The 25797-nt window shown below is 45.2% G+C and overlaps 1 protein-coding gene across 21 annotated transcripts in view; it reads right to left on the bottom strand.

The window, feature by feature from the left end:
* The window catches only part of CEP112 (centrosomal protein 112), a 413727-nt gene that overhangs the window by 60546 nt on the left and 327384 nt on the right, over positions 1-25797 (bottom strand). Inside the window, exon 24 of one of the 21 annotated variants that reach the window (XM_082370410.1) lies at positions 12768-12994. The exons of the other annotated variants lie outside the window; for them this stretch is intronic. Coding sequence (XP_082226536.1) covers positions 12866-12994 — 129 coding nt within the window. The 3' untranslated portion in view covers positions 12768-12865. Of the gene's footprint in view, positions 1-12767; positions 12995-25797 lie in introns of those variants that run through there. 21 annotated transcript variants of the gene reach the window in all.

Raw genomic sequence — 25797 nt, 5'->3', positions numbered from 1 at the left:
GTCGTCTTGCCTCCCCACCCCCCATTCTGCAGAGAGCGGCCTGTGGGGCAGAAGTCTCACTTTCACCCAGTGCTCCTGCAACGGATGTGTATCACAAGCCCACTGTCCTCAACAGGACAATTCCCGAGATGCTGCAAGTGAGGGAAACTGGGGTGAGGGATGAATGGTTCTTGCCCTCCTGGGGTAATTTTGATGTTTTTTCCTGTAACTCGCGGATAAGACACACAGAAGATGAATAATAGGACAAAAAATAAACACCTCTTTATCCACTTCTTCTGGGTCTCCGAGGAGACTATTCTGTATTTATATGTCAGGTGGAAAGTAGTCTGGAGAAAACGATGTCTAACATTGCTTATATCCCACGCAGGAATAGTTGCAAAGACTTTGGAGAATGGCGTATTAAAATGCTTGCGGCACTGACACGAAGCAGGGCCGGGTTACACGCAGCCCCACCCTCCGTGTGTAGTGACCGCCCTCTTCCATCTGACCAGCAAAGCCCAGACCAACATATAATTTCTGCTGTGCCATGGGGCTTCAGAAGGGTTTTGAGCAACAAAAAAAGCCTTCTGCTTTCTCCCCAGCAAATGTAAATAGTGACCAAAATAGTACTAGAAAGTAAGCTGGGCTAGAGCTGTCTGGGCCCTGCTCTACTTTTCACTTTTGATGAGAAGATGTGAGTCTGTCCTCTGTGTAGGTGGGCGCACGGGTGACACTCAGAAGCAAGGACTAGATGGGACTCAGGGCTGTGCACCATGGAACTGTAACGAAACTTCGTTTATGCCAAAAATCACCTGTGCCAGGCTGAACTGGCTAATGCTGGGTCAGGAACGAGGTGAAAACTGGGCATAAAAACTAGGAAATGCAGACTCAAGGCACAAAACACATGGGAAGGGACTTCCCTGGTGGTGCAGTGGATAAGAATCTGCCTACCAATGCAGGGGACACGGGTTCGAGCCCTGGTCTGGGAAGATCCCACATGCCACGGAGCAACTGAGCCCGTGCGCCACAACTACTGAGCCTGAGCTCTAGAGCCCGCGAGCCACAACTACTGAGCTTGTGTGCCGCAACTATTGAAGCCCTTGCACCTACAGCCCCGTGCTCCGCAACAAGAGAAGCCACTGCAGTGAGAAGCCCACGCACCGCAACGAAGAGTAGCCACTGCTCATCACAACTAGAGAAAGCCCGCGTATAGCAACAAAGACCCAATGCAGCCAAAAAAATAAAAATAAAAATCTTAAAAAAAATTAAAAAAAAACACAAACACACGGGAAGCACGTTCGAAGCATTCGCAGCCTAGTACACTGACAACCCAAACCCCACTGCAATCTCCATACATCAATCATTCTCACTTTTCCTGTGTTTTTTCTGGTTTCTGAACTTTATAGTAAGGTAGGTAGATGACATATGGCTCCCGAGTATTCTGGTAGCTTACGGAAACGCATAATGTAAGGTGGGAGTAGAGGATGGCTTTTCTAGCAGATAGTAGTGGTCTAGGGTGTTACCAGGTATGCAGACAATTAGAACCTGCTGATATAATTAAAATTATTACATAGCCTTCTGAAATTGCTGTTTTTATTTTGGGGAACCTCAAGTCCAAATCTGCAAAGGATACAAATTATATTAACTTTAGAAACAAAAACATAAGAAAATCTAAATATAGCCATTTAAGGAAAACCTATACTGTCTAAAGAACAATTTGGAAGTTATTTTAAGAGCCACGCCAAATTGTTGTGCTGCACGTTGGTTCCTAACAAAGCAAGTCCAGGTGGCAGCAGAATGCAAGTATCCCATGAATACAGAGTCCACTTCTGTCCCTCGAATCCTTTCAGAGCTGTGATTTCCTGCAGGCCAAGTCAGTTTACTCTCCTTCTGCCGTAAGCTCCCCTCCAAGGAGCTGAAGGACATGACACGCAAACTGCCTCTGCTCTCTAATTCTGGCCACTCTTCACACGCGCACACGAGCTTCCCAGCCACACTTGTAAAGGAATCTTTGAATATCAGTTCTTCAAACCTTGAATATAATCTTCACCTAAGTTATGCAAGCATCTTCTACCTTCTCCTCTCCAAAAAGGATTTGATTTTTCCCAAGACAATATGTCCCTTTGAGCTTCAGTTTTCAAAAGTGAAAATTAGAGCAGGGCCCAGACAGCTCCACCCCAGCTCTAACACGCCCTCCCAGCCCCCGCCCACGTCTCTCTGTGTCCCACACGTTCGCATGCGTACCTATGTACATATATATATTTTTTCATTTCCCTCCCCACAGTGTAAATATGTGACATCTTTAGGTAATTCTGTTTGTCACATCTAATTTTCTTTGGGTTGTGATAACCCAACTGATCAAAGTGTTAAAAAGCCAACAAACCAGATATTTTACAATATTCTTTTTTGGGTGGAAGGTCTATATAGTGTCCAAATTTTCACCACTGACTTGGCAATTACTGGCCACTGATGTGAAGATGAACATTACCTAGCAGAATATGCTTCTGTCGGTTGGCTCTTCTCCCTTCACCTCTGGGTTCAGAGTGTGAGTGAGCGGCCCTGGCCGTCTCCCTCCCCGGATCCTACACTAATCAGCCACCTGTGTCCTTAGGCATGCTCTGAGGTCCTCCACTCCCTCTCCTCTGAAAACCTTAACTTCGCCTCCATTTTGTTAAATTAAGCAATCCCATATTCTGACCTGGTGAAAGAGACAATATCATTAAAGATCTATACACACGGAAACAGTGGGTATATTTAGGCAATAAAAATAGTCCCCTCTGGAAGCTTCTGAGTAGGGGAGGGACATGATTCGGTCTGTTTAGACATGGGGCTGATTTATCTGCTCTAGGGACACACAGAAGAGCTGGACGGGACGGAGCAGGGAGGCTCAGGAAGAGTCGGGAGAGAGAGGCAACAGGTGTAAATCGGGTAGAAAGCAAAGGGTGAATTCACGGCGCAGAAACAGCAGACTGTGCAGGAGTCAAGGAAGGGAAAAGGCAGCCGAGGAGCCAAGTATAGCTGGGGTCACGTGCGGTGAGAGTGGGGAGAAAACACACTGAGTTCTAGATTCTGAGAGCTCATCCACACAGGGGTGTCCACTCAGGGCAAACTAGGGTCAAAGTTGTGATTCTTCTGCAGAGCGATCCGAGGTGAGTTTACTGAGGGAAAAAATAGAGAAAAAAAATCATAGAGCATTGGTGCAGAATTTATATTTAGGGCTCCCAAAGAGAAAAGAAGACCCAGTGAGTACAACCATAGGGGACGTTTTAAGAGGAGTGTGGAGCAGTGGTTACCAGGGTCCACGGCTTCGCGACCGACAGCATCCATCCCATCACCAGCAACGTGACCTCGGTCACAGTAACCACCGCCATCCCCACTCTCACGGCTAATACGGAACACAAGTGGGCGGAAGTCGATCATTTTTAAGAGTGTGGTTTTATTAGCCGGTAGATGTAAATGCCAGATTCGTTTCTTCCTTCAACATACATTGAACGAGTGCTCACTATTTGCCATATACTGAACTGGACGCTGGGCATCAAGCAAAGAACCAGAAAGGAACGCACGGGGAGAAAGCAGAGACCAGCACAGCCCTGCTCTCCAGAGGGCATAAGAGGTCTAGAGGGGAGGCGGTCCAGGGGGCGGGTGGGAGGAGGGTACTCAGGGTCAAGTCAAAGTTTGTATCTGGGGGAAGAGGGGAACCTGAAAAAGCTTATTTAACCTCTATGTGTATGAAATATTATATTGTACCATTGTGAGACCCAGTATCCACCATTTATTACAATGTTTCTGTTGGGAAACGCCTTTCCATTTGGGTTGCAAGGGAGACATCTTCCTACAATAGCCTTGGTGGTGTGTGTAATCGATTCAAAATTTGGCGGGTAAAGGTGGGAATGAGAGTCGGGATCATGACACTATAAGGAGAAAAACAATTAGAGAATACGAGGCCACAAACGGGCATTTCAGGGGATGATGTGATTCTGAGGGCCTTGCTGGGAACCTGATGGGGCAAGAAAGTTGTTATGGCAAATGGCAGACTGGGAGTCATGCTGCAATCCCAGGTCTGGATTCTAGCAATTATTAATACTGCCATAACTTTTCAGTTAAAAATTGCACTTATACCTACAGAAGCCAGTCTCTAAACAATGGTGCAAATAAGTCAAGCCTGAAGACATTCTCATCTGCAATGAAATGTATATTTACATGTTCCATTTTATTTAATTCCTAGAAAAACGCTGACCTTTAGGACTGGGCTCTCATTGGGAATTGTAATTTGCTCAGCTAAATAAATACGTATTATTGTAGGACTTCTGACTACACCACTCTTAAAAGCCTTTGCTGTGAATTTTAAACCTTCCCCAGAACCAGCCTTTGAAAGGACGTCGTGTACCTCAGGCAAGTGGCCAGATGGGCAGCACACGGCTCACTCTCTCTCTCTAAACTGTAATGATCTCACAGATAGGAAGGCAGGTTAGTCCCAGAAGACAGAGAAAAACTCCAACAAGACACCAGGAATAGAACAAAAATAAGGTTTTGAAACTGATCTGATGATTTTCAGAAATGCCATACTATGGTCACTGTACATAATTTTTACCTATTCTTTTGATTAGCGTTTTTTCCTCTCTGGCCTTTGAATCCTGGCTCTTCCTCCTGGCTCCAGGGCTTAACCTAAAAGCAGACATTTGGAAGTACATATTCTCATGCAGTATCCCCTAGCGCAGGAGCTATACTTTGTAGATGCCATATGATAAATACAAAGCACTGCTTTGAAAACTTTTTTTTTGGTCAAATCTCTTTTTCCAGACTCGCCTGGCTTTCAAGTTTTAATTTTCCTGCACACCATTTCTTGGAAAACTAGTAGCTAGAGAATTTGTGCCCGATGAGGCATGGGTGGCGGAAGGTGAAAATGTTTCAAAGGGCCCCTGACTTCTTGGCCAGGAAGAAATACGGGACATACAAGTAGAGAAGCTGATTGCTCTGTCTTGCCCACTGATGGGCACTTGGCAGGCAGACCTTAGAAGCATCTGAAGCAATCTCACTCTAAAAACCAAAGGGAACGATACAATTTTTTTGCCTGTAGATATTTTTTTCTGACAACTTTTCTCTATTAATGTAAAATGTATCTATCTCAACTCTCAGTACTTGACTAAGTGAATGTCCTGGAATGTTAAGGCGATATTTTGCTATATCTTAACTGGAAGTTGCATTTACCATTTTAATTTCGATCAAATATTTACTAGTTTTCTCTAGAATATAATCAGTGATTAATTTTTTTGCAAAGCTCCTCTTTCAACTCATCCCGTTAGGAAGACAGCCTCTTTTCATGGACCCCTTAATTTTAATGTCTATTTCATTAGCAGTTAAACATGTATTTGTATTAAATTCTATTGATTTCATTTTGGGAGGATTTAGCTGAACTTTTGGGGGGGGACATATTTCTTTATGTTTATTGATAAAACATTAACAAATGTCATGAAACAATCCAGCCTGAACATGCTGAAACAAAAAGTGGGATAAATATCCTAAGGAGAAAGGAAAGGAAATCCAGCTTTTCAGAACTTCTAGATGGTATAGGGGTTGATAACTGAAGGAGGATAGACCAGAAAATGTTCTTATCTTGGGGTAAAACCTGTAAGTATGATTGTTTTTTCAGCCCTAAAACTTTGTCAAGTGTTGCTGCATGAAAAATTCAGAGAGATGCTATGAACGATTTGCCCCAGAGAGACGTACAGAAAACAGGAAAGAGGAGGGACTGGGCGGGGGTGTGAGGGTGAGTCTGAGGACGTGCCCCAGACGCGTGGTGGGGAACACAAGGGTTCAGGGAGGCTTCGGAAATTAAATCGCTTGCTTCCTCTGCGTGCCGGTTGCCATAAATGTAAAACATTGATACAGATGAACTTATTTACAAAACAGAAACAGACTCACAGACTCTGAAAACAGACTTACGGTTCCCAAAGGGGGGGAACGTCAGGGGTGGGGAGGGATAAATTAGGAGTTTGGGATTAGTATATACACGCTACTATGTATGAAATAGATAATCAACAAGGGCCTACTGTACAGCACAGGGGGCTCTACTCAGTATTCTGTAATGACCTGTATGGGAAAAGAATCTGAAAAACAAATTTGTACATGGAGAACTGAATCACTATGCTGTACACCTAAAACCAGCACAACGTTGTAAGTCAACTACACCCCAATAAAATTTTTTTAAAAATTGTTTTTGAAGAAAGGAAAGTGCTTTCTGAGGGGCACTCTGTCTTCACCGATTCATACAGGCCACACTCGAGTGGACACTAGGCCTTTCTCCGCCAGTGACCATCCGGCGGGCCGACACACGAGCGCGGGGCGACCACGAGGTCCGGGCACCAGCCTGGGCTCGGGGCTGCGGCGAGCGGCCCTCGTCCTGCCGGAGCCCAGCGCCCAGCGCCCAGCGCCCAGCGCAGAGGTGACGGCCGTCACCAGGCCCGTGCGCCCGCGGCCGGAGCGAGTCCGAGCCCGCAGGGGGCCGCAAGCGCGTGGCGGAAGCCAGTCCCGGGAGGCGGCCGCGGCCAGGGCAGCAGTCCTCGGGCAGAGGCGTCGGAGCCGAGCCTGCGGCGCGGGCGGGGCGGGAGCTGAAGATGAACGCGAGCCCGGCAGGTCGCAGGGGTGGCGGAGGAGCCAGGCTGGGGCGCCAGCGGGGCGGAGGCAGGAGCTAGTGGGTCGCGGAGCCCCGTAGGCCTGGGGGAGCCCGGGGGCCGGGGGGGGGGAGCCCGGGGGCCGGGGGAGGAAAGCCGGCGCGGGGTGCGCGGGAGGGCGGCGCCCGCGCAGCACCAGGACACGGGGGCGCCCCTTGCACGAGGGGGGCCGAGCCAAGGGGCCGGGAGGCCGCGGGACAGGCCGCCTGCGGCGGTGAGCGAGCAGCGGGAAGGAGGTCAGGGCCGCTAGCGGCGCCCGGGAGCCGGAGCGGGTGGACGGGGCCCGGGCACGCCGCGCAGTGTGCACGCGATGAGTTTCCGGCTCCTGCAGGCTACGCCGGGGTTCGTGTGGAAGCCCAGGGCACTTCCAGAAAGGTCTGGAATGCAGTGAGACCGGGGGCGTACGGGAGGGACAGAACGCTGCTGGCCGTCCACGTCCAGGCGGCAGTGCAGGAGGCCGCGTGCGTCCCCCCCGCCCCCCGAACCAGAAAAGGGGGCCAGAGCGGTCCCCGAGGATCGACGGGATTCGAGGGCAAGAGGGACACAGAGGGCCGAGCAGGGGGCCGCCTCCACCGCGCCGGGGGCTGCAGGGGCCGCAGAGCGAGGGCAGGGCTCCGAGGGCTGGGCGACGAGGACGCCGCCAGCAACGCAAGGAGCGGTTTCCGTGAGGGATGGGGAGCGAAGTCAGACTGTAAAGCGAGAGGAAGCGAGTGGGCGCGGAGCCCAGACAGTGGCCCGAGGGGACGGGGTCGAGAGGGGGTTACTCAGCAGGGCTCCACCTGACCATCCCTCAACTCTCACTGGATCGGGTCTTGAAACTCATGATTGAACAGTTACATATACGTAGGACTTCATAAGTGGAAGCACTGTTCTAAATGCTGTTCAAGCAATAATTCATTTAATTCTCACAGCAATCCCTGCACATCTTTTGTAACTTCCATTTTTTGAAATGAGGAAACTGGGGCCCAGAGAGCCCAGAGAGTAACTTGTTTGAGGTCCCACGGTTTCTAAACGGTGGAGCGGGATTTGAACCCAGGCAGTCTTGGCTCCAGAATCCACGTTATTAAGCCCTGCACGTCTCTGAAATGCAACACAGGGGAGCATGTCTAAGAGGATGCTTTGAGCCTCAGAAAAATGAAACAGTGGTAACAAAAAGACGGGGTTTCGGGTAACACTTCACAGTTTGGCAAAGGTTGAAAAAATTACTCCAAGAGACCCCAGAGCCTGCCATTTTCAGACCACTGTTAGTGTCCTTCCAAAAATAAAGAAGGCTGCTGTACTGACGCCTTTTGTTCATTCATTGATCATTGGACATCATAGAAATAAAGCCATCTGAACGACATGGATTCTCAAAATGATCGGTTTCCTCTTGGAAAACGAATTCTTTGGTCTTCTCACAAACCAATCGTGGCGTGTCTGCCAAAGATCCACGTCTATGAGGCGGTGAGAGACCGTTATTCACCAACATTTCCCTCCTTTGAAATGCTCTTTAAATTAGGTAACGTGCTTATAAAGTTGCTTTTCAAATCATGACCTCTATTCTAAATTGGCCTTAAACATTTTGATTCCAAGGACAACTAGTGATAATTGTAAAAAATCACAGCAAGCAACAAAGCCAACTACAGAAGGAAACATTTCTTCAACAGTCCAAATAAGCAATGACTTCGCTGAGCCCCAGTCTAAAAGCCAAAGGGAAGTTCTACTTGAGTCACAAGGAACTGCATAAGATGGTGAGGGAGATGCTTCATCCATTTTGGCAGCTCACATATATTTTAAAGTAAAATACATTTTACTTTATTTCCATTTTCACGTGTGTTTGAATACATGGAGCACGAGGGCAAGACCAAAGACGTGGGAGCCTTGGGTTCGAGGCTTGACGCTGCCAACGGCTACGTGAAAAGGACCGTGCACGTCCCCTCAGCTGGGCTCAGGATTTTTATCTGTGAGATGGGATGAGGATGGGAGAATGGGAGGTTGGGGAGTGAATTCTCTAAGAGTCTTTTCAACTTTAAGATTCTATTAATCCATGAGATATAACGGGACTGCGATTTTAGCTGGTATAAAACGCAAGTTTCACAGGAACCCGCTAGATTTAATACTCTGCTCCTTAAACTTTGTTAAGAATAAAGGGAGGATGGATGAGAACAGGAAGATGGTGAACTCGAGTGGAAAACTCAGAAGAAAAGAAATCAGAATAAAAACTCAGCTTGAGAAAAGGTGACTCAGGATCTGATAGACAAGACGGTTATTTGAAATGACCAGCGCTCAGGATCAGTGTTAATGAAAAAGCGTCAGGCCAAGAAGGGAAGGCGGACTTGTCAGCAAGGCTGAGACAGGGCCGCAGCAAATCTGCTCACGCGGAGGAAGACCCGCTTTCCAGGCTGGGCGGGACTGCAGGTCAGGTGTACACCTCTGGCCTCTCCGGTTCAGCGTAACTACCTCGTAGTTCATCCTAGCTGCTCGTTGTGTTCAAGGAAGAAGCCGTGCCTGGTCAGATGGAGAACACGAACCATCTTGCGAGGTTCATCCTGAACTTGCTCCACATTCTAACAGGAGTCCAGACCGTTTCTGCATCCTTCCCCTGGGAGACATGAACTTACAACAAGGTGCTGTTTACTGAGTACACCAAAGAAAAAATCAGGTCAGACTCAGACTCTGTAAACAAGGATCTGCAGATACGATTTAAAAATAAAAGGAGGGACTTCCCTGGTGCCTCAGTGGTTGGGAGTCCGCCTGCCCATGCAGGGTTCGAGCGCTGGTCCGGGAAGATCCCACGTGCCACGGAGCAACTAAGCCCGTGCGCCACAACTACTGAGCCTGCGCTCTAGAGCCCGCAAGCCACAACTACTGAGCCCATGTGCTGCAACTACTGAGCCTGTGCTCTAGAGCCCGCGAGCCACAACTACTGAGCCTGCGCTCTAGAGCCCACGAGCCACAACTACTGAGCCTGTGTGCCACAACTACTGAGCCTGCCCGCCTAGAGCCTGTGCTCCGCAACAGGAGAGACCACTGCAATGAGAAGCCCGCGCACTGCAACGAAGAGTAGCCCCCACTCGCCCCAACTAGAGAAAGCCCGCGCGCAGCAATGAAGATGCAACGCAGCCAAAAAACTAAATAAAAACTAAAAAATAAAATAAAATAAAAGGAAACTAGATAAGCCAGCTTGGAAGATAGAAAAGTAAGTAAATATATCTCTCTGAGGAATACCGATATTCCTAACCAATATTCCAAATATTGCTAACATTTGAAATAGTTGGCTTTTTAAGCAACAATGAAATACTACTGACAAAAACAATTCACTGCAGGAGAACCAGCAGTCCAGCTGAGATCTGGTCTGAGCTTGATAGGAAGACAAGTTCACTGGAAAGAACTTGAGAAGGACCCGGTTCCCTGGATGAGGAAATGCAGGCTAGCATCGCTTTTGAACTTGGAATGAATCTGCCCCAAGGAATGGCAAGAATATAAGATGGAAAAAGAGCAATTGGGAAGAAAAGAAAAAGTAATGCTTGTTTCTAAGAATGCTGCTGCTTTGTTTTATGAACTAGTCTATTTGTTTTGGCTGCAACTAAACTCAAGAATGTTCTCTGCATATTTTACAGTGTAGTTTATACACATCAAAGGAACAATCTCTCCTTTCATCATTATTTACACATAAAAATAATGCAATTTGTGGTGCATGTAAGATGTTACTTCTTAAAAACCTCTCGAGTCTAATTTATTAATTGCTTGAGATTTAAAGTTAAACAAGGGTGAGATGCAAATCATATGTTACTCTGAAATATTTTACCACCAAATCTTGGTTTATTAATGAGATGTTGAGCAGCCATATGAATATTTATTTAGGTGGTTAGAGGGCTTTCTGAAGGATCCTGGAGCAAGTGACAGAAACATAAAAGCAAAAGGGTCTTGCCTCTCAAAAAAAATGGGGGCTGTGTCTTTGTTTTTAATTCTACTCTTTCCTCTGTGCTTCCAACATTAAAGCATTCCTGTAACCCACCAACCACCCCAGATCTCTTCGCTCCAAATCTCTAGTTTCAGCTGCTACTACTGCTGCTATGATAGCAAAAGACTCCTATTGACATCCCTGGAAATGACATTTTGGTCTTTTTTGATGGCATGACAGCATCACATGAATTTTTTCCAATTATATGCATTTGGAAAATATAATCTATGTATAAAAACTAGGTTTATCTTCATTAATTTATTGATTTGATTTAGTTCCTCAAAAAGTCTGTGTAAAGCTATAAGTTAACTCTCTGTTTTATTTCTTTAATGCAACAAATTCCCTAAAAATAACACTATATAAATGTAAAGCAAAGTAAGCAAGGCCTGTCTTAAAATTTTCCCATGATTTACAAGGCATATTTATGCAGAATCAGTTATGATAATACAACTGTGTATTCATAGCTTCACTTTTTTCTAAGAATGTATAACTGTTGGAAAATATATGTATATGTAGCTATGCACATATACGCATTCTATATTTTCTTGAAAAGTATATATACACAGACATACACAAATACACACACACACATATATGCACACATTCCATTTCCTTTTTTAAAAGGGCACCTGTATCTCAGCCTGTACGTGTCAGTGTAGGATCATGTAAACCACAGTCACAAATACATATGAATCACTCCCCCTCTTCCACGGTGGCCCAACCTTGAAGCTGCTGGGCCCACCCCTGAAGACACCACCAGCTCTACTCCTCAGGCCCCTAAATTACCGTCTATGTCCCCCCTCCCCACTTCCTGCTCTAGATGCTAAGTCCTTCCTCGTCCTTCAAGTGAGATGAGCTCATCTAATTGTCGGGAAGAAAGTCTGTGATGAAACAATTTCACATTAGAGCAGGAACTTCTTCAAGTGGTTGAATGTGTTAACACATCAAGGATCTCTCATCTTCAGAGAGGAGTTTGCTAACCCAAAGGCTTAGGCATTTGATTGCAGACTGTGTGTGTGTGTGTATGTGTATGTGTGTGTATGTGTATGTGTGTGTGTGTGTGTGTGTATGTGTGTGTGTGTATTTGTGTGTGTATGTGTGTGTGTGTGTATGTGTGTGTGTGGATCCCTACTTCTTTTAACTGGAGGGTTGGTGCTGATGTGCTTAAAGCTGCCTTAAAATACAATAATAGACATAAAATTTAGCATATAATAATTCGAGATTATATGCTTTAAGTCAACTAAGTCTTTATTTTTGGGTGCCCAGTACTGTGGGTGCTATGCAGAAAGCAGAAACAAGAAGAGGATCACTAAGCATTAATGACAGAACCTCATGAAAGTATAAGGTTCCCCAGGGACCGGGGCAGTCAGAAAAACTTCCCAGAGGAGGCAGGGAGGACCCTGAGATGGCCTTGGCAACCTCAACAAGGCTGAGGACAGACCAAGAGGCTGCAGTGAGCACGGGTGAAGGCAGGACGCGGCACTGCCGTGAACGTGAGGACAGCGAGAAGTCCAGCTTGGCTAGAACAGAACGTACATGCTGAGGAATACCGAGAAACCTGGATGGGCTTTGAAAGCCGGGCACAAGAGATTGACCTTGTCATTAAAAGAGATCCTTTAAATTCAGTTTAGTAATATGACATTGTAAGAAATGAAAACATCATCAAAAGACATAAAATGAAAAATAAAAAGTCCTATTGCTCTAAAATAACCAGTTACCCATTTCTGAGATGCATTCAGGCAACTTTAAATGTACACAGCGTTCTGCATTCTTTTCACTTACTAATGTCGGCAATCTTGTCTCACTTTCACAGAGAGGTCTACTTCATTCTTTTAAAATGGCCTCATACTATTTCATTGCTTGCATGTACCATAATTTATTTTTCCCTAGCTTTTTGCTCAAATAGTGCTACAAAGATATTGTAGAGCCTGGCAACTATATCCACGGAACACATTCCTATGAGTGGAACCAAAGGTTCAAAGGTTATGTGCACTTGAAATGGCAGTACATTCCCCCACACTGACCTCCAAAGAGGCTGCACTGATTTAAACTTCCAGTAACGCTGCTGCATCACTGGCTATTTTTTCAGGTTCAAAATTTATGCCCATCAAGTGGCAGCCAGGCCCTTCAAAACTCTGCAGTTTCGATTTACATTTTTAACTTTATTACTTTCTGTCTGTGAGTTCTGTGTTCATATCCTTTGCTCTTTTGGTCCACTGGCTGGTTAGTATTTTCGTATTGATTTCTAAGCACTCTTTGTAAGGCAGGGAAATCAGTGATTTAAGATTTCTCTGGCAGAGTTCTTCATGCTGGACCGGAGCTGAGAGCTTTTGGCAGGGACACCAGCTGAGGGAGACTGTTTTAAATCAATCGCAAGTTGAGAAGGGCTCTGAACAGGGTCCTATCAGAAGAATAAGAAATACATTTTAGGACTCTGGTGATACACTTGAGATAAACGGGGATGAAGGAAAGAAAGGACAAAGACGAACCCAAAGTTTCTAACAGGAAACAGAAAGACTGGGGGTAACCCTGATAGACTGGAAAGAAGAGCCAATTTGGAAGGGAAGATGCTAATTTCATGTTGCAATTACTGAGTGTGAAATAGTGGTGCCTTCTCCAAAAGAAGACGATTTACAGGCAGTGGGAGATACGCGGCCCAACCAGGAATCAGGCAAGGGTTCTGGGAAGCATCTCTATAGAAGTGACAGCTCAAGTCACAGGGGAGATGAGCTCACTGTGCAGGGAAAAGGAGAAGCAAAGCCCAGGACACGGGCTTGAGGACACCCACGAGGAGGGAGAGAGACCAGCAGAGGAGACAGGCCAAGAGAAGAGTGCGTTTCTAGAGCAGGGGTGAGCAAACAGTGGCCAGTGGGCCATATCTGCCACCTGGCCTGTCTTCCTAAATAAAGTTTTATTGGGACATAGCCTCGCCCACTTGTTGACTGACTGTCTAAGGCTGCTTTCACACCACAACAGCAAGAGCTGGGTAATTGTGACAGAGACCGTATGGCCCCCAAAACCTAGAATATTTACTATCCAGCCCTTTTACAGAAAAAGTTTTCCAAGCCTTGCTCTAGAAGGAAAGTTGTTGGTCAATTCGGTCAAATGCCGCATGGAGTTGGAGGATGATTAGAAGTGGGAAAACACCGCCCAATTTAGACAAGAGTTAGCAGGCTACTTCAAAGACTGTGGCATTGGGATTAGAAAAGGGCCTTTAAAGGGACATTTGGTAGAGTTGACTCATACGCATCAGAAAAAGCAGAGCACGAGGTTGGCGGGTAGCTAGAAAGCGTACCAGGAAGGGTGGTGAAACGCCGTCCATCCAGCCATCTGTCCTTACACCCCTTGTACTGCGAAGGCAGACGGTCCTCATGACCAGGGGGACCAGAGCTGGAAGGGAGCTTCATCAGGGAAGCGGGGGGAGGGGACCATGGGCAGCTGAAGGCTGGTGAAAGTTTAATAACGCTGGGAAAAGCTGGCTCTCAAGAAGCATGTGCAGCAGTGTGCCCCGATTTCCACGGTGCACGTGCTCCAGCTGGCAGCACTCCTGACAACGTACCAGTCGGCTCCTTCAAGCCAGCATACCAACTGGCTGATGCTGTCACCAGCGCTGAGGCTGGGGGATGGAGCCTAGGAAGACAGGAGCAGGGAGTGGAATCCTTTCCCAGGAAACCCTGGGAAGCAAGGGGTAATGTCATGGTAGCTGGAAGGAAAAGGCACGCACTCCAGTACTGGGAAGTGGTGACAGAGAGGCTGGCTGAGTCACCAGACACTGAACAGAAGCTCAGCTTCTGCCAGAGTGAAGCAGCCATTTGTGGTGAGACATTGCCAAATTTTTAAAATAAAATTAGCTTAATATATTAAAATCATTATCAAGTCTTCCAATAATTAGGATCCTATATAACCCAGCGCTTCTGAATATACACATGTATGTAAATATATACAATTACCTGTATAAACACATATGTATACATGGTAATCATTCAGTCATTTTAGTTGTTGCTGCCTACATAATGATGAAATTATATATTTCAGTCCATCATACTGACATTGAAATAGCTTCTGATACAGTTCGGAATTATTAAAGATGAAAATATTTCCAAATAGTTATTTGCTAATTTTTTATACATTAAAAAACCTGAATGATACATCTATATTCCAGTGTCTGATTAGCCACAGCAATTCGTATTTTGGACGGGGCAGTAACTGAATTAACCGTGTAGAGTCGCTTAACGACTCCGCTCTTGCAGAGGGTACCGCCCACGCCGCCAGGGCGGGGAAGAACCCGTCTCACCTGGGCTCCTGCAGTCACTCGCGGTCAGTCACGCACTCAGCCAGCCAGCCCTACTCGATTCCTTAGTACACACAGGCAGGGTCCCAGGGGCTAAAAACATTTTTCATAGTGCTTGAAGGTTTTTTCCCACTGAACAAATCATCTTCAACTAGTCTTGAAATACAACAAAAGTCTGCCAGAGAGCAGACCTGGAGGAAAGGCGGGGGTCGAGCGCTTGGGGGGACCGTGCCTGTCCTCTCCGCTCACGCGCTGCCATCGCGCCTCCTTGCTCCAGCAGCAGGGCCATAGCTCACTGCCTCACTGTATCCAAGCCCGTCTTCTGCAGTGCCCTTCCTGGACAATGGCCCTCATGCTTTATGCTGCCGTGACTGAATGGCTGTCTTCCTTTCTGAGTGAGCAGGCAAGCCTTCTTGGGTGGGATGGGAAATACACCTCTCTTCTTAGCGTTATTCATTCCGATTCTGCGCCCTCCACGCCCTTAGGACGTGCAGGCAGGGGAGACGACAATTAAATAACGAGCGAGCGGGTCCCAAACAAAGCCATGTGATGCTAGGCACTGAGCTTTCTCTGTTTCCCAACGCTCCTGAAACCCCACAATGAGGTCTGTAATTTTATTCTTTGAGAAATGGATTCCTGTAAGCTTTTAGCACAGTGAGAATTGCCCAATCTTATGAAATGTTCTTTTTTCCCTCCCTCAAGCCCTTCGGGTAACACAGACCAGATTTCTAGATGTCCTACTGGCAGCCGACCTTTTCTCGTGAACTCTAGTCAGTGGCCAAGGGAGAGGAGCATCCGTGCTTTAGAATCTCTTTTCTGGGCCTGCAAGCAAAAATTTGATGACATTTCTCCTTGATATGAAATCTCTGCTCGGACATCTGGCTTCACAGTGAGGAACTTTCAATACACCAGCTTCAAAGAAAGGGCTTAGCCGTGGTGGGGCATGATGCCAGAGGAATGTTCCCCGGTCTTTCCATACAACTATTTCTATCAGTTTCCCCCCCATGAACTTCTGTGAGTTCAGCGGAGAGCGCTCACTGCCGAGCAGATGACTTGGCTTTGGGGTACAGCCTGGTGGGACCTCCCCCTGGAGTGCTGGAGTACAGAAATTGTGTGTAAACAAGGTGTAGGGTATTTTATTAGGATCTGCCTATTGGGCAAAACATGTTACTGTTACCACAAATCTAGTTATTTTTGCATATCTGCTATAGCATCACAAAACATTTACAAGCTTGCTGCCATCAATTAAATGAGAATAAAGTGACATGATTAAGTTTAATAAAGTTTAATAAAGTTTCCAGAGCCTTGATTTATGTGGTAACATCATTCAGTTACTCATCATTCAGTATATTTCTAGAACTTCCACTAAGCCATGAACTTCAATAAGTGTTTGCTCTCAAGAGGCTTAGAGTCTACTTGGTGATAAAGAGAAGGAATCAAGTACAGGTCACAGTCTCCCCTTTGCCCCCAAACCCTCTTCAAACCATGAATGGTTTTTGAAAGGCTGCGGTTAACTTGTGCAGCAACAAAACCTGACTGACGCTGTGAGGGTGTTCAGAGTTCCTATCTGTCCCGTTTGGGGGATTCATATGCATCACTCTGCACACGAGTCTGGGTGCAGCGTGTTGTCCCAGACCCACCTGGAGATAAAGACAAGCAGTACACCACCTCCCTAGACCTGCAGATGCTGATTTGCAAAACACATTCTAGGTTTTGGATAAGGGGTTGGGGACCACCATTACAGTGCAGCGAAAACTTCACTAGAGGAAGGGGCAAGGCTGGCATGGGCTTCTCACTCAGACACCTCACAGAAAGATGACATTGAAACCTTAAGAGAAAGGACTCTACACGGAGCTCGTGTGATCACAGAGAGCGTGAAGGTTGAGGGCTGGCTGTTGATACAGTGGAGAGAAGGGCCACATCTAGACAAGTGGTTCTCAAAGTTATGGGTCTCTGGACCCCTTTACACCCTTAAAAAATCAAGAACCCCGAAGAGGTTTTGTTTATGTGGGTTATATCTACTGATATTCCCTATATTAGAAATTAAAATTAACTATTAAAACATTTATTAATTCATTTAAAAACACCAGTAATAAACCCATTATGTATGAACCTAAACATATATTTTTAAAATAAAAGTAACTCTTTTTCCAAAGCAAGAAAAAACTAGTGAGGAGTGTGGCTATGGTTTATACTTTTGCAAATCTCAACGCCTGGCTCAGCAGAAGGAGCTAGGTTCTCATCTCTGCTTCTGCATTCAGTCTCTTACGAGATGTTGCTTTGGCTGAAGTATAGGAAGACAATCTAGTCTCACACGGGTAAGCGGTTGAAAAGGGAGGGGTAGTTTAGTAACCTTTCAGATGACTGTGGGTATTCCTTGTGACTACATCAAAAATTGACAAGCGGTAGTTTCTTAAAAATGTTAGCTGCCATGCGGAATCTGAAACTCTATCAGTAAACTTTGTGTACTGTTAACATTAAAATCCACTGGTCCACTTTGTTTTTTGAATGGGTCTTTCACCTATGCGTGATTTTGTAACAACAGTGATTTGGAAAACACTGGTTCAGAGAGTTATAAAAATCTTCCAAATGTTGATACACTTCATTAATTCTTTCCTGTTTCTTCCCGTGCACATCATTAGTAATACCACTGATCTTGTCGGAAAAGTCTTCAAGTACTGGGAAGCTGTCAAGCTTGCAGTGATGGTATAAGTTTTCCAAGTTCCTAATTTTTGCTTGAAAGCTCAAATTTTATCATTAGCAACAATATAGGCAGTTGCTGTCCTTGAAGTGTCAGACTCACTTCCTTCATTTTCAAGAAAACCTCTGCCAGGTAGTCAGAACAGAATATGCGTCGTTTGCCTGTCAATCGTTCTTTCCAAGTGACTAGAGTTCAGCTCACACTCAAACAAATGCAGAGCTGCTTCTCCTCAAGAAAACCATCCTACTTCAGTATGCAGCAGGAGTGCTTTATGTGTACTTCCTATTAATGTTAGAAGATGTGTTCTCAGGGATTGAGATTTAATAAAATTAATACTCTTTATTTCAGTTTTTTTTAAAGCACAAGTATGTGGTGGTGAAGAAAACGACTACATACAGTAGTTTTTTCTTGCTTTGGAAAAAGAGTTACTTTTATTTTTAAAATATATGTTTAGGTTCATACAGTTCAGTGTCAATGCCATGTCTCATGATGAAACACCAGCAGTTTTATCCTCCACTGCGTTTATACCATCAGTGCAAATGTGAACACAGTGAAAAAGGCATCTGATGTCTTTGTCCTATTATGAAAGTAGTTTTGACCTTGCGGAGCCCCCGAAAAGATCTCAGGGGCCCACAGGGGTCAGGGGTCTGAGGACAACACCTTGAGAACCACTGGTTTAGGTGGTGAAGTGTTTCATATGCCATGCTACAAGGGTAGACTTCATCCCGTGGGCAATGGAAAGCCACCGACGGATTTTAAGAAGCAAACCACATACTCATATTTGTGTTTTCGAAAGGTCCCTTTATGGGACTTCCCTGGTGGTCCAGTGGGAAGGAATCCATCTTCCAACGCAGGGGACGCGGGTTAGATCCCTGGTCAGGGAACTAAGATCCCACATGCCGTGGGGCAACTAAGCCCGTGTGCCACAACTACTGAGCTCGCGCTCCTCAACAAGAGAGCCTGCATGCTGCAAACTACAGAGCCCACGCGCCCTGGAGCCCACGCACCACAACTAGAGAGAAGCTTGCATGCCACAACTAGAGAGACGCTTGCACGCCACAACTAGAGAGAAGCCCACGCACCACGACTAAGAGCCCGCGTGCCGCAACTAAGAGCCCACGTGCCACAGCTAAGACCTGATGCAGCAAAAAAATAAAAAATAAATAAAAAAAAAGAAAGGTCACTTTATCAACAGTTTGAGGGACAGATTTGAGAGGGGCAAGCTATTGGCAGTGATTCTACAAAAAAGGGATTGTAACAGGCAAAGTCAAAGATGTGAAGGTCTAAGAAGGTAGGAGCTAGCGATTGGGGGATGGGGTGTGCATTTGGAAATATGCAGACGTTATTCTAGGAACTGACCTTGGGGAGGGAAGGGAGGCAAAGAATTCATTCAAGGGGGCTTCCAGAATCTGACTTGAGTGACTAAGTGGATGATGGTGGTACTTTAATTCTTATAATCAGTACAAGAAGAACAGGTTGGGGTGAGAGAAGAGTGGAAGGAAGATAGAGTCAGTTTATGGTGTATCTACTTTGAACAGCCTGAGGGTCATCCAAGTGAAACTGTGCAACAATACTTAAAAATGTGGATTGACCACCTGCCAATGCAGGGGACACAGGTTCCCTGGTCTGGGAAGATCCCACATGCTGCGGAGCAACTAAGCCCACGCGCTACAACCACTGAGCCTGTGCTCTAGAGCCCGTGAGCCACAACTACTGAGCCCACACGCCACAACTACTGAAGCCTGTGTGCCTAGAGCCCGTGCTCTGCAACAAGAGAAGCCACTGCAATGAGAAACCCGGGCACCACAACGAAGAGTAGCCCCCGCTCACTGCAACTAGAGAAAGCCCGCGTGCAGCAATGAAGACCCAATGCAGCCATAAATAAATAAATAAATAAATAAAAATAAAATAAAATTTCCATCCTGTTAAAAAAAAAATGTGGATTGAGAGCTCAGAAAAAGTCTGGGTGGAGGTGGAGATTCAAAATTCATTTGCATGGAAGTTTGCATGAGGGGCTGGGATTGTCCAGGGACAGCAGATACAAAGAAAACAGAAGAGGCTTTGCTTAACACCAATATTTGAGTGTCAAAAAGAGGAAGAGGAGATGGGGGATGGGAGAAATGGTTTCAGGATGGTTGATGAACTGGGAAAGCAGTGCCATGGAGCTAAGGCAGTTTTTAGAGCCTGTTTATGTGGCAGATTAAGTCACTGTTCATAGATGCTCATGGTCCCAGACTAGAGAGAGTGTATGATTTCCCTGCCCCAGTGATGTGGATGGAAATGAAGCTGAGGCTGCAGGGACGTTTTTCCTGCTCATTTTTTGCCCTCCTGTAACCCACCCTGAGGACACCCAGGCAGCTACTAGTCCAAGGAGACGGAGACTGTACAGACGAGTAGCGTAGGCCTGAGCCCAATCTAAAGCCTGGAGTCAAAGCACACTAATGATCCATAGATATGTTTTAAGAAAAACAAATATTTGTTATGACAAGTCACTGAACTTGGGGGATTGTTTGTTACACAGCATTGTGGCAAGTGCTGACTAACACAGGTTCCTCGTTAAATGTTACTGAGGAGTCAAACAGGCTTCTAAGATCACACAGGAGACTGAATTTCCCTCTCCCAACACCAAATGAAGTGAGTAAATACGAGTAAAAATGAGCAGAAAAGCACTAAGGCACTGAGATAGGGTAGTAAGGTGGACATTATAGGAAAAAACCCTCAAGGGCTTGTGGTGAAGGAAACAAACATGACTCTGGAGACACTACAGTGTTTCAGTGACTTGACTTCAGAATCTGCCCATGTCCCCAAATTGTTACTTTGTTAGGGTTAACAAAGCCCCAGGACTTCCCACTAATACCACCAACTTTGAAGACAAGGACACTGTGTGGGTAGCCTCAGTTTTCTCCTCTTCTGGCTGTGGGATGGGTGGGAAAACAGGTAGAAGTCAGGGCTGTCTACCTCTGAGGAAAGTGAAGGTGTCCAGCCTTCAGGAAGACACACCAAGTTGGGATAATTCAACCCCCAATGGATTCTATGATGCCCCCCCGCCCCCCATTAAGGTAGTGCAAACTCAGCAACTGAACAGTCAGCCCAACCAGACTGCAGGCACGCCTCTACTCCAGCTCGCCCTCTCCTTCCCTCGGGTTCCAGAAAATGCAGAGACACTACAAATGAGTGTTACTGATGCAGGGGAGATGAGCTGTGTTTCAGAAACATTTGATATGGGACGTTGAACGTTTAGAGGGGTCCTGGTTAACTGCTGAATGTATCCTGGTTAATCTATTAAACTTAACAGATAAGGAAAGACTGCTCCAGCAATCCCCCAGAAAATGCAAATCATTGACATGGGGGAAAGCTCAAACCTTGCCCAGCCTTCTCCATAGCAATGTTAACTGCTAGATGAGCAACATATAAGTTCTCAGGGGAAAAAATGAAAACAAGTATATTGTGCCATCTAACATGTCATTCAAACATAAAGGTCATTGGCAGACATTCTTAAACATGGAAAAACTCAGGGAAGGTAGTACCGTGAATCTTGAAGGAACTACTTGACCATGAAATCCAGCCAGTTAAGAACCACATCAAAGTAAAAACTTCGGGAATGGAAGTGCAAAAGGCTGGGGTATAAAAGGCCTAGTGGTAAGCACCATGCCCTTTAAAGATAGCATGGGTATTAAACTAAGGGTTATGGTTAAAGACAAATTGTGAATATCGTAAACCCAGACGCTGTAAAGATACAACACAACCCCAGGCAGGAGGTGGTGAGGAGGGGTAATGGGAGCAACTGTGAGTATTCTAATCTACTCAGCTTTCAGCCCCAAATCAAATTCTGCCCAAAAGTTTAACAATTCCTCCTGTTTTAGTCTAGCTTCTTTCATCAGCTGAATTTAAGTAAAATTAACTTGAGATTTTTCTAAAACTAAAAAAATACCGGATCTAGAGTATTTACCCATTCTGTACGTCTCTCTGGCTTTCCTTCTCTTTTCTCCTTATATGTAGTCGGATATCTGAAATGATGTTCATCTTAATGCCAAGATGGCTATTTCTGGGTGATGAAACCCGTGGTGACTTTAAATATTTTTACCTTTCTGGCTCCCTGCATTTTGAATTATTTACGAGTATATCCAATTATCCATTTTTTTACAAAAATAGAGTAGATTTTCTTAAAAAATATGTCCTGATGTTAATGACCAATGTTGATTCTGGGTGGTAGGGATACAGACACAGGTTTTCCCTGTACTATTCTGTGCAGGTGACGGGCAAGGGGAGAAGGAGCTGGACGCTGAGCACAGACCACTGCTGGGATCTACGTGGCCTCCCAACCTCTTCCCCTCCCCCCTCTGAGAGGTGGCCACCATCTCCCCTCCCCCTGGTTCGGGGCTGGGACCTGGCTTGACCAATAGAATGCGGTGGAAGTGCCACCGTGAGTCTCCTACGGTAGCCGTAAGGGAAGCGCAGGTCTGCCTTCACCTACTTGAACCCCACTCTTAGACAGCGGCTTCCACGTACAAGGTCTGACTGCCCAGAGAACGAGGAGACATGGGGGGTCTGGACCCACCCTGGATGCCGCAGCCCCAGCCAAGCTTCCTGGAGAATGTATGCTGACGAGGCCCCCAAGCCCCAATGCCACACATGGAGCAGAAGACCCACCCAGCCCGACCCCGCCCATATCTCTGGTCCAAAGGATCGTGGGCACGTAACACAGCTGTGGCTTTAAACTACCAAGTTTTGGGGTGGCTTGTTCTACAGTAGAGATAGCTCTTTTTAGAAGCTTGAGTCTGAAGGTGAGGAGTGGACTAAAGCAGTAAATAAGTGATGAAGATTTTTTGCTCTCGAGATGGGGTGTACGACAGCATGAAAGATCTGCTCGTGTGACTGCACTTCTATTGCTCTACCTCCTTCTGCACTCCAGGAATTCCATTCTGCGAGGGGCCTCGCTTCTTAGCCACAAGGCTCGTGCCTGCTGTGAGTCTCGGCTGCATGACTGCCTTATGACCACTGGGTTCCTCTGGGCTAAGGCGCTTCCTTTTTTACCAAACACTTTTTGTTGTTATAACTTAAAGTATAGAGCTAAGATAAAAGAAGAAAATTACCACAAATTCCACCACTCAGAGATAACCACTAGTAAAATTTTGATATGTAATTCCAGTCTTTTTTTCTCTTTATATGCACTTTTTTTGGGCAAAGATGACCTCATATGTACCTACTGTTTTGTAAACTGCATTTTCATTGACAACTATCTTGCGAACATCTTCAAGATCCTTAAATATCCTTCTCCAACATCGCTTTCAATATTGCTTAGTTTTCAGCTGATGTGCTACGGTGGAAAAGGAAGTATAGCAAGGAGACCAAAAATGCCGGAGCTGTGGACGCCTTTCACATGACGGGAGATCAACGAACAGTTAAGAGATAAATGAGTGAGTGCGAGAATGAGCATCTTTCTGGCTAGCTAAAGCTCAGGGCGAGTCTTTAACTGCCACATAGGGCAAATTCTGGAAATGGGTCAAAGCCTAGGCACGTCTCTCGGGCAATGTAATAATGGTAGGTATTGCCAAATTATTCTCCAGAACTGTTTTATCGTGTTACACTACCCCAGACTGGTGGCCCTTTAATTGGGTTCCAGCGGCCTCCTCGATACCTCCATTTTCTCTGAAGACTGACGTTCGTGAAAGGCCTCCTTACCCACGGGACACTCTGAGGCCCTGGCCGAGCGAGCGCGGGGCCTTCTGTGCCCTCTGTTCTCCACCCAGAAAGTGGGGTGAGGCACACTTCATAGTGAGCACGCACACTGTTCTTATAGTGAATACTTAAACACAGTAAGACGTAATACTACAAAGTACGAGGTCCATACGAGCTTACTTGAATGTACATGCAGGCAAATGTACTTGGTCTCAGAAAACCAAATACAAGCCTCGTGGTGACTCTGTCTCTCTCTGAGTATCTCTATCCCTCCATGTATCTGCGTGTACAAAACACTCAAACACAATTAGAATGTCCAGATCAAACAACTGTTGCAAAAGTGCTGTCATCATTCAGGCAGACAGGGAATCAGAGTGACGACACCCTGACTTGGTTATGCACTTGGTCACTGATTCACTTTCACAGACAATGTAGATGCAGGGGTCTGGTGTAATAGTTAATAGCTGAGGCTGTCAGGTCAGAAGACCGTGACTTGAACCTGGCTCTGCCAGTTATCTGGCCATCTGATCTCTGGCTGGTTACTTCACCCCAGAGCCTCAGTTTTTCCATCTGTAAGATGGGGATGATAGAAACACTCTTACTCATAAAGATTACTCATAAAGCTTAAATGAGACAATGGAACGTGAGGTGAATGAAAATGTTTGGTAAAGAGCCTGGTACATACTACTTGTTGAAGAAATATCAGCTATTATTCCTATTATTTTTTGTGACATAGCCTAAAAAAAAACGTGCAAGGCAACAAGTCCTAATACATTAACTATCTGATATAGGTTAGTAAAAGAAAAAGTCATTCACTTTATCCATAATCTACGTGAGTGAATCAAAACTTAACTATGTCTTATCTACATTGTGATTTTAATTATTTTCAGGTACCTATGTTTTGGTCATTATATGTCATAAATATAATATAAATATATATATGTACATATATATATACTGCCATCTTTTAACTTCAACTTCAGTCTTTATGATTTGACAGTCTGTTGGAAATTAGGGTCAGAATGTTTTTCCCTTTTAACAGGTGAATGGATTAAAACTGCAAAAAAATTAATTAAAAATAGGCAGTTATACTAATTACATTTCTTTCAAGATGTTTTAATCTTTAAGAAACAGTACTGGAAACTCTGTTGTTATGAAGTAAATGAATGTTCCCCTTTGGCATATATTAGGATTCAATTACTTATTTAAAATGTGGAAGTTACCTACCACTTGGTATTTGGGTATCAAGTGGAAAAGAAACTCACTTAAAATGAAATTTTTATATAGCAAAAGAATTTAAATAAAGTTGTCAGCTCAGTTCATGCAAAGCAAAACAGTTCTACAGATCAATGAGTACTTCCTCTGCATCTATAAATGAAGAGTTTCAAAGATTTGTTAAAATTACCAGAATACGAAAAAGAAACATCTGTTTTTGTCTCATCACACGTAGGGGGAGAAGACGCTCACAGATGGAAAAATACAGGGAAAATCTCATTAACAACAAAACAAGTCCTCACCTCTAAAGTGAGGAGGCTGGATATACTGGCCTCTAAGGTTCGGTCCATGTCTTAAGGTTTCTCTTCTATTCAGTGCTGTCCAGGCTTAAAGGGTATATACAACAAAGCAACTGACATTAACACTGACTTCTCCCTAACTTACTCAGATTGCCTACAATAGGCTACAGAAAAGAAAGATGGAGGGATTAGGCAGAAAAAGGCAGTGACCCAAATGTCTCTTTTATTTTTCTTTGCTTTGTATGATTACATACTTCAAGCATTGTTATAACAAAGTAAAATCACTGAAAAATAATCTTTTACTGGGAATTCTTTAAAAAATGTTTTGTTCTCTTTTAAATCTTATTTATAAAGGTTTCCAGATGCTTATCCTCACAGATTAAACACAGCATGATGTAGACACTTACAAAAATATTCACTGCTATGAAGCCAAGAAGAAACTACTTTGAGATCTAACTGCCTATCACCTAAAGAATCAGGGGGCTTCCCTGGTGGCGCAGTGGTTGAGAATCTGCCTGCTAATGCAGGGGACACGGGTTCGAGCCCTGGTCTGGGAAGATCCCACATGCCGCGGAGCAACTAGGCCCGTGAGCCACAATTGCTGAGCCTGCGTGTCTGGAGCCTGTGCTCCGCAACAAGAGAGGCCGCGATAGTGAGAGGTCCGCGCACCGCGATGAAGAGTGGCCCCCACTTGCCGCAACTGGAGAAAGCCCTCGCACAGAAACGAAGACCCAACACAGCCATAAATAAATAAATAAATAAATAAATAAAATTAAAAAAAAAAAAAAAAAAGAATCAGGGTCCAGGGGATTTTCTGTTGCTATTAAAGGTGTGATCCTCTGAAGCCATTTGGAAACAACCTAGGTTCTCAGCAGCAACACAGTACGGTGTCAAAGCACATCAGATGGTTGGCATTCCAAACCTCAAACAGGTTCTTTCTCATTATGCGAATCCATAATGAAAGGATGTGGGCAGAGAATAGAATGTAAACTGGAAGCTGACTTCTGAATTTATTAGCC

This window comes from Balaenoptera borealis (assembly GCF_965194805.1).
Source record: "Balaenoptera borealis genome assembly, chromosome: 20".
In the NCBI taxonomy this organism is placed as follows: domain Eukaryota; kingdom Metazoa; phylum Chordata; class Mammalia; order Artiodactyla; family Balaenopteridae; genus Balaenoptera; species Balaenoptera borealis.
The sequence above is the reverse complement of the archived record's forward strand: the minus strand, read 5'-3'. Positions and strand labels throughout refer to the sequence as shown.